The sequence below is a fragment of the Varanus komodoensis genome, unplaced genomic scaffold (assembly GCF_004798865.1).
Source record: "Varanus komodoensis strain SLA01 unplaced genomic scaffold, ASM479886v1 scaffold29_3, whole genome shotgun sequence".
Lineage (NCBI taxonomy): Eukaryota > Metazoa > Chordata > Lepidosauria > Squamata > Varanidae > Varanus > Varanus komodoensis.
In genome coordinates, this window is record NW_025335760.1 from 1,649,552 (window position 1) to 1,658,756 (window position 9,205).

Sequence of the window (9,205 nt, forward strand, 5' to 3'; positions counted from 1 at the left end):
CGGTGGGCGATCCCGTAAGCTGCCTCCACAGGCCCCCCGGGATGCTGGGACGCCCGGCATACAGTGCCAGACATTTCCAGAACCTCTGCAGAGCCCTTCAGGGAGGGCAGGGGTTGCTTATCAGACAGCCGCCTCCCCGCTTCCAGCCTCCTCTGAAGGCTTATCCCGGGAGGCGCTGCCTGAGCTGCCCGCGTCCGCTGGGTTTTTCCATTCCTCGAGTGGAGATTCAAAGCGCCCTCGGTGCGGACGGCGTCCCCTCTGAAATTCAGCGCAGCACTCTGCGCGTGGGCGGTGCTTTGACGAGCAAAGGCGCAGCCTGCCCTGAGCAGCGGCCCTCCAGCGCTCGGCCTCGCAGGCGCCCGGTGGAATCAGGCAACGGCAGTGGCAGGCCCTGGAAGACGCACGCGCCAGCCAGGGCAGAGGTACGCCTGCTAGTCTTCCCGACGCCCCAGGATCCTTGGCTGCTTTGGCCGCAACTGGGATGGCCATCCCTCTGGATCATAGCATCACAAGTGTTCTTCTGAGCATGTGCAGAGTGCTTTCTCCTCACTAATCAGTGAGCATGGACAGCAGTGATGGGAGAAGGCTTGTGGGAACGCAACCGGTGCACCGTCCCGAGAGGCAGAGAAAACAGACGGCCCCTTGCTGCTGCTGCACCTCATGGCCTCGCGCGTGTGCTTGTGTGCGTGTTTCACACAAGAAAGGGCTATTTCCTGCATTTCCCTCCTGGTGTGTCATTTCCTTGTCTCCCACAGTGTCTGAGAAGCTTGCAGACGTGGCCCAGGGCTCCAGGGCCGCCAGGCAGCCTCGCGCTTGCCGTCGGAGCGCGCCTTGATCTGAAAGGGCCGCCGGGGGCCCCGCTGGAGTAGCCGGGCAGCTTGCGGCCCTCCAGGTGCTGCCAGCCCTGGCGGCACATCCAGCAGGGACAGATGTCCGCCGGGCCCGTGCGTTGCCCTTCAAGCCGGCGCTTCACCGCCACAGGGGGAGCACGAGGGGCTTCGTCTGGGGCCCGACGGGATTTGCAGCCGTGAGACTAAGCGCTGCCCCGGCCTCCCGCCCAGTGACCGGAGCCTCGCGGTGGCGGTGGCTTTTCGCATGTCTGTCTTGTCCAGCCGCCAAAATGCCCCGAGCACTTCACAGGTTAAGACCTCACACACACACACACACTCACACGACACAGGAGCATTGTGTAGAACCATTCACAGTAAGTGTGTGCATACACACAGTTATACATACACAATCTTAGCAATCGGCAACGACAGTCCCAGGACCCACTGAAACCCACGATGTGCCGCCCGATGGAGGGAGACCTGCACCTGACACTGAAAGCAGCAGCACCTGGCACAGGTGGCCCTCGCTGGCCGGCCACGTCCCCCACCTGGGGGCCGGCACCAGGAAGGTCCTCCCCCCATGGGGCTGCCTACGTGGGGCCTCTCCCTGCAGAGACGTGGCCCCACCGCCAGCCATGGGTCTTGCACTCCCGAGCATGGCTGGGGAGTCCTGTCACCAGAGGCAGGCAATGCCGGGGGAGCCTGGGGATGCAAAGTGCCCCCACCCTTCTTTTTAAATGCCATGCCTTGCAAAACGGGAGGTGGGGGGGGGCAAGGCGTCCACCAGCACAGCCCAGCCTGGCCCATGGGGGAGGCTGCCCTGACCTGGATCCAGACACCCACCCCATGGAGTTCTGCGTGGTGATTCTGTGGGGAGGGGGCCCTTTTCTGCCCAGGCAGGGGCCCACCTGGGAGTGCTGCAGAGCCAGGACTGCAGGTGTGCCGGGGGCGTCCCTGCAAAAGAGCGCCAGCCGCTTTTTCAGACATTCCAGGGATGCTTGCGCCATGCAGGCAGCCCCCCCCCCCCCCGGGACTGCCCAGATGCCTTTACAACCTCGGTTTACACGCACGGGGGTGGGGGGGGCGGGGGCGGAAGGCAGTTTGCTGGAGGGACAGGAGAGCAAGAGCAAAAGGCACGAGAGGAAGGGCTTTCAGGCCGGTGGGGCTCGCTCCCCTGAGGGGTGGGGGGCACAGGGCTGGCAGCAGGCAAGTGTCCTGTCAGGAAGCCCCACCTCGGCCCAGAGCTGTCCGGCTCCGGCAGCCTCTTCTGCCCGGACAAGAGCCGATGCTGGGCCTGAGCTGTGGGACGCCGGCAGGGGTGGCGCTGGAGGCGGAGGGGGGGGCTGTCCCCGAGCGCGGCTGGGCAGCACACCTCCCCGCAGGCACATCCTCACCCTGACGCTGAGCCCCTCTGCCTCCAGGTGCTGAGCAGCCGCGGCTGCCATGCCCATCCTTAAGGACCCCTACAAGGACAAGATGGCCAACGGAGACGCCGGGGGCCGCAGCGGGGCGCTGATCCTGGAGAGGGAGGGCCAGGGCACCAACCCCTTCGAGGAAGACCTGGAGGAGAACGAGCAGGACTCCTTCCTCGGGAACGCCTCCCCCGGCGGCGGCAGGAACCCGTCCCCGGAGGCTGGGCAGGGGGACTTCAGGGGGGGGCTCTTCAACGGCAGCCCCGAGGGGCGCTACAGGCGCCGGGCGACCCTGGAGAAGCTGGTGGGGCTGTCCCCGTTCCGCCTGGGCAAGTGGGGCGGCGAGAAGAAGTCCCCGAGCGGCGAGAAGGGCTCCGACCGGAAGTCCTTCCTGGGGCGCATGATGATCCCGCTGACGGACGGCAACCAGAGCCAGAGGACCCCCGAAAAGAGGAAGCCACGCCGCTGCTCGGAGGACTTCAGCCTGCTGCAGCGCTTCAACAGCCGCCGCAAGGAGAGCCTCTGCAGCCTCGACTGCGGCCTGGCCGAGAAGGAGAACAGCGGGGCCGACTCTGCCAAGCGCGGGCCCTTCCTCAAGATCGGCCTGGGGGCCAGGGTCCGCCGGGCCTCGCTGGTGGAGAAGCTCAACCAGGTGGAGGCCGCCGAGCCGGGGCCCGGGCCCGGGCCGCAGGAGCCCGAAGGGAAGGCCAAGGAGCCCCTCTCAGGTGAGTCCGGGGCGGGGCGGGGGGCCCGGGGGCTCCGGTGCCGTTGGACAGCACCTCCGAGCCACACGCCGCTGGCGCATCGCTCCTGGCTGCCGCTGGAGTTCGGCACAACCGCTCAGGGGCCGCAAGTCTCGCAGAGGGAGAAGCAGTGCTGGCCCCCACGGCCCCGGGCCGCACAGGCGCCCCCTAGAGCTGGGTGGGGCCAAGAAGCCCATCGGGGCCGACCCTGCTCTTGCAGGGCACCGCGTCCTGGCCCCCCAGGGTGCCATTCCGCAGCGGGAGCCTGACGTTCCGGGCTGCACCCGTGCCGGGTCTCTCCGCCCCGGAGCCTCCCCTGCGGGGGTCTCCTGGCTGATGTCGCACTGCTGCGACTCCTTCCTGGGCCCCTCCAGCAGGGGTGTCTCCGGAGCAGCCTTCCCCAGCCTGGCGGGTTCCAGGTGGCTGGGGATGATGGGTGGTGCAGTCCAGCACATCTGGAGCTCGCCGGGGTGGAGACGCTGCTCCGGAAGCTATCTAGAGGCCCGCTCAGTGTTTGCGCGGGAGCAGAAAGCCGCCCCAGAGCTTGCCGCCTGTCTCAGCACCCGGTGGAGGCGCCGAGGCTGCTGGGCTTCCGGGCCTTCTCGTTTCAGCGGCAGAGGACAGTGGAGCAGAGTGAGCGGAGCAGGTGAAGGGAGCCAGCGCAGCACCAGCCCAGGCCTGGGGCTCTCTGCTATCTGCCCTAAGAGGCAGGGAGGGGCCCGGGCGGTGGGCTTGTCCCTCCTGGAGAGACCCCTGCGGCCCTCCGGAGGGTCTGACGCCAACCCGCGGCCCTCGGCCGTGGGAGCCGCCCCCCGTGGCCGCAGGGCAGGGCAGCGCTGGCTTTGCTTCCAGGAACGTGCCGCTGCCCCCGCTCAGCCTTAATGCTCAGCTGATGAAGGCCGTGTTTGGATAAGGAATCCTTGGCCGCGGCTCCATCCTTCCCACGGGACAGCCACCGGCCCTGCTCTTCATTAACCTCCGGGACCAGCCTGTTTACTCAGATTGGGGCGGTGGGGGGGGGGGGGGGGGGGGGGGGGAGGCAGCGGCTCGCTTTGTCCTGCGCTGGCTCCCCACCCTCCGCACTGCCCTCCGTGAGAAGCGCCCGCTGACCTTGCTGGGGAAGGCGCCCAGGGAAGGGAAGGAAAAGGCCGAGAGCGTCCTGCAGAGCGGCACTCACCGGGAAGTGTGCAAAGCTCCGTCACCTTTGGTTCAGAAGCCTGGCCAGAGCCTTCCTTCCGCTCCCAAAGTTCTGCGGCGAGGAACAATCCCTCCCCGATAGCCTCCTCACCCGCGATTGCGGGACTGCGGCCCCCACCCACACTCCGCCTCCCCGCGCTCCCCAAACGGCGCCGAGGCTGCCCGGGGGCTGGCGGGGAGAGGAAGGGCCCACGGCCCACGCGGAGCTTGTGTGTCACGTGCAGGGGGCCGAGCGCGCCCCACGACCTGCATGGGGTGCCCCCAGGGCCAGGGGGCCTCTTTGTGCCCCTGCCCCTGCCGGCTGTTCCGCACAGAGGGGTCCGTGGCCGCAGCAGCAGCGCGTCTGCTCGGCCTCTCCTCTGTCCGCCCTTTCCCTCGGTTAGTTCAGGGCTGCAGGCACCTTCGGCTCAAGGGCTGGACCCCCGTCCGGAGGAGCCCTTGGGGGCCGCAGCCTGGGGTGGGGGGGGCTGCAGGGAAGGGGCCGCAGTGCCAAGAGCCCCAGCAGGGCAGCCTCAAGCGCTTCCTCCCGCTGACAAAGGCACGGAGGAGCCATCCCAGCCTTTTCGAATGGGGAAAGCACCACAGAGACGGGGAAGCCACCGGGAAAGGGAGCGGGGCGCCCAGGAAAGCCAGACCGGCCCCGGACACGAGGCTCCGTGCCCTGGTTGCGGCATTCGGGCAGAATTCCCCACTCCGAGTGAGGAAAGGGAAGCAGGGCTGATGAGCAGTGGGGACCCCCGAAGGCGCACGGCCCGCCCTCGCCGGGGCCCCTCGAGCGTGCCGAGAAGGTGTCAGTGCCCGGCCGCACTTCCACTCCGGGCCGCGGCCGGCTAGCCGGCTGCTATATAAATACACAGAGGCAGCGGCGCGGGGAAGCGGCAAGTTAAACAACGCGGTCACGGGGCCAAGCGAGACGAGGACTCTGGCCCAGGGCCCGTCTGCTCGTTCCGTCACCTCCACTTGGCCGCACGCAGCGCCGCGAGGCGCTCAAAGCGCCGGCCCGATTTAGGATGCGTGCAACCGCGGGCGTGTCGAGGCACACGTGTCCTGCAACTCCTGGCATTGCTGGCCCAGGATGCTGGGAACTGTAGGCCTCATCTGCGTCTCGCTTCCCAGCAGCATCAGCAACTAGCGTGGCGGCTCCAATCGCGAGACGTGTCGGGGCCAGGTGACGCTCGCCTGGGGGCCGGCGCCTCTCCCAGGTCCAGGCGGCCTCATAAACTCACCGGCCGCTCCCCTCCGGCCTGCCCAGAGCGCTCCGGAGGCGCAAGCGCCCGCAAATAGGGAGCTCACTGTTCCGCGATGCCTGTGCTGGACCCCCGAAGTGCAGCGGGAGAAGGGGGGAGGCGTCGGGGCAGCCCGGGGCCGCCAGTGCAGCCGCTCCCCTTCTCGTGCGCAGTCCTGGAAATTCTGAACCTGATCCAGAAGAGGGACCTGCTGGTGGCCGACAAGCACATCATCGAGCTGGAGGAGGAGTGCGGGCAGGGCGGGCAGCGCAGCCCGGGCAGCGGCGCGCTGTGCAAGGACGGCAGCCGGAAGGCCAAGGACGTGGCGCTGCTGTACGAGGCGCTGCAGCAGGAGCTGTGGGCGGTGCTGGCCGAGGCCCTGGCGGCCGGGGGGGGGGCTGCCCGGCCCTGGCGCTGATGGTGCGCGTGATCGAGCAGGAGGAGGGCACGGACCGCCGGTGGCTGGAGGCCCGGGGCGGGGCGGGGGCGGGGGGGCGCTCCGGCCCCCGGCCCCGGGCCATGCGGCAGCGCTGGGCCGAGGCAGTGGGCGCGCTGGTCGAGCAGAGGCTGAGCCGGAGCACGGAGGGCCGGGGCGGCCCCCTCGCCACCCAGCTGGACCGGCTGGCCAAGTGCATGGTGGAGGACCTCTGCACGGTGCGGTTCCGCCTGCTGCACACCTACCCGGAGGAGTACGGGGCCTTCGGCGTCTACCTGTGCAGCTACCACCGGGGGCTGGCCCGGCGCCTGGCCGAGGCCGTGCAGCGCAGCCTGACCGTCCCCGAGCTCTACTTCGTCCTGGACTGGAACAGCAACACCTACCACAGGTGAGCGGAGGGGCTCGCCGCTCCGGCCCGGCCGGCCCTGGGGCCACGGCCTCTCGGCACTGGTGGCGCCGGCAGCCGTGGCTCGCTGGGGCCTGGGGGGTCGCAGGGATGTCCCGCCCGGGCTCCGGCACCCCTCTGAGGCTGCCTTCCTCGCCTCGCCTCGCCACGCAGGGAGGTCCTGGGCTGGGCAGAGATCGCTTCGCTGGTGAAGGCGCAGGCGCTCGGCCCGCTGCTGTCCCCCGAGACCCAGCTGAGCCTGGAGGAGGACTGCATCGCGGCAGTGAAGGTAATGGCGGAGGCGGGGGCCACGGGCACAGCGCTGCGCTGCGCTGCGAGGGCATCGGGCGTCCCGGGAAGGATGCGGCCAACCCCGCCTTCGGAGCACGTGGCAAAACAGGGCTGTCCTCAGAGCCCTGCTCTGGTCTCGGCCACGAGGGGAGCGGCCTCGCCAGCGGTGGCACCCAAGCGGTGGAACCGCGCCCCCTGGAAAGCCCCCGGGCGCCAGCAGGTTAAAGGGCCGTGTGTCTATTTTTATGGATTTCGCCTTTTCTGTTATTTCGCTTGCGCTGCATGGCCTTTTGGGAAATCCCAGCAGGGCAACAATCAAGGGTTTCAGATCACGAAAGGTGCTCTGAACAAGTGAGGAATGGGCCGCTCCCCCTGTCGGCCCCCCCCCATGCGCCACACGCCTCTCCTGCCCTCGCTCCTAGGCCAAGATCACTGAGGACATGATGCAGGAGCTGCTGCGGGAGGAAGAGCAGTGGGCCCGCGAAGGGGAGGGCAACAGCTTCCAGTTCGGGCTGTCCGGCAAAGTCGTCATGGTAGGTCCGCCTCTGGGCTGCCCCACCGGCCCCTTCTGCCCTCCCATGGATGGCGCCACCCCCCCCCCCCCCCGCAGAGACAGGGGAGCCCAGGGGGGGGGCGGGGGAGGCCGCTCCACCCTCGGCCCCTTGGTGGCCTCCTCCCGGGGTCCTGGGCCGCTGCATTTGCTCCCGGGCGGATGGCGCGCCCGACTCGCGCCCTGTGCCGCCGGGAGACCCAGCCTGGGTGACGGGGGAGCACCCCGGAGAGGGCATGTGGCACAGCTGTGGATCTCCGTCAGCCCCAGGCCGGTTCCATTCTGAGGAGGGTCTCCCGATTGCCCAGGTGGGAGGGATGCCCCGGCCAGGTGGGGTGCCTCTGCACTGAGGTGCGTTGCTGTGGCATGGAAGGGGGGCAGCTCCCCCCCCCACTGCCTCGCGCCTCACACTCCCCGATGCCTCCCCCGGGATGCTTCTCGCGGGGGCCGCCAGGGCGAAGCGCAGGAGCATCCTTGCCCGGCGGCTCCTTGGCAGCGAGTCGTCTTCCCACCTGGCAGGTGCTGAAGGCGCATGCCGACAGGGCGCCCCAGATCACGGAGGACTTTGGGCGCAGGATGGCCCACTGCTGCCTGACCTGCCTGGCCGACTTCCTGCAGAGGTACGTCTCCGACACGGCTGGCCGAGGGCGCGCCGGGGTTGGGCGGCAGCCTCTGGCCCGGATCCTTGCGGAGCCTGAGGGAGGCGGCTGTGGGGAGCCATCTTGGAGCGAACGGGGGGCGGGGGCGGCACAGGGGGCTGGCCCCGCTGGGGGAGGCCTGCGCCCGGCAGCTCCTGCCACAGCTTTCCCTCCTGCTCTCTGCCTCAGCTTTCAGAGGAAGGTGGAAAGGTTCCACGAGGCGCAGGCCGAGGGCGGCCTCTCCGGCGACGGCTACATGGGCCGCACCATCTCGCTGGTCAACTGCTGCCCCGCTTTCAGGTGAGGGGTCCCCCGCCCGCCCAGCCAGCCCCCGGGGCAGGTGAGAGCCGGCGTGCCCGGGCCCGACCTGCTCTCCCACCCCTCCGGCGGCCTGCCTGTCCCCCACCGAGACGGGAGACGGCGTGGATGCCCCGTGACCGCACGGCGTGCCGGCTGTGGCTCCGGGGGCGAGGAGAGCCGGCAGGCCGCGAGGCCGCAGCGGTGCCCGACGGCACAGCTGCTCGTGGCGGAGGGGCGCCCTCGGACCTTGTCCGGAGCTCTTTGCGCGCCCCCCCTTTGACGCAGACCTCTCCTCCAGGGACTACGTGCAGCACCTGGCGGGCTTCGGCCACCCCGAGAGCGAGGCGGCGAGGAGCCAGGCAGAGTGCTCCCTCGACAGAGTGACTCGCCTCTGCAACCACGTGTTGGCCGAGCACCTTTTCCAAAACCTCAAGGTACCCTTTGGGGGAGCGCCGGGTGGGGGCGGCTCCCCGGAAGGGCCTCTGGAAGCCGGGGAGGAAATCCGGTGGTTGCTGCTGCAGCAGGCCACCCCCCCCCTTCCTTGAGTGTTTTGCCCCTCGGGGGCTGCTGGGCAGAGGCAGCACGGGGCGAGGGAGGGGCCCTGCAGCCCATCGCTCCAAGATGGCCATTTGCAGCAGAGCATCCTGGGAGCGCTGGCCAGAGCAGCTCGCCCAGGGCTGGTCCGGGGGCCACAGAAAGGCTGCGCCTGCCGGTCCCCACTCTCCACGGTGGAGGACCAGGCTGGGCTCCCGGCAGAGATGGGCCCAGTGGAAGGAGAAGGCGGGGACCGGGAGGGCGGCTCCAGGCAGTGGGACATCGCTGTGCAGGGCTGGGAAGCCGCTGCTGGGTTCTCATTGCCCCCCCTGCTCTCTGCCCCCCCCCCCGGCCCCTCCAGCCCTACTTCCACAAACTGATGAAGCGGAAGTGGCTCAGCAACTCCGAGGCCTTCCCCACCATCATGGCCCTCCTTGCGGAGCACGCCCAGAAGATGAAGAAGATGAAGCAGGAGCCGCACCTGGTGAGCAGCCGCCTGGGGAGGACACGGGCCGTGCCTGAGCCCTGTCGCTTGGGCGGCACGGAGGCTCCGCACAGCCAGAGGGAAAGCTGGGGCAGCATCTGCGGGGCTCCACCCTGGGGCACGTGGTCCGAGGTGCTCTTCCCAGCCTGGGGATGCTGCTGGGGAGTCCCAGCCATGGG

At 69.3% G+C, this 9,205-nt stretch overlaps 1 protein-coding gene across 1 annotated transcript in view; it reads left to right on the top strand.

The window, feature by feature from the left end:
* Positions 1–2,273: 2,273 nt before the first annotated feature.
* The window catches only part of EXOC3L2 (exocyst complex component 3 like 2), a 12,587-nt gene continuing 5,655 nt past the window's right edge, over positions 2,274–9,205 (top strand). Inside the window, 9 exon segments of the mRNA XM_044435517.1 lie at positions 2,274–2,967; positions 5,582–5,811; positions 5,814–6,232; positions 6,404–6,518; positions 6,943–7,053; positions 7,590–7,690; positions 7,898–8,008; positions 8,307–8,442; positions 8,904–9,026. Of these exon segments, the coding sequence (XP_044291452.1) occupies positions 2,274–2,967; positions 5,582–5,811; positions 5,814–6,232; positions 6,404–6,518; positions 6,943–7,053; positions 7,590–7,690; positions 7,898–8,008; positions 8,307–8,442; positions 8,904–9,026 (2,040 nt within the window).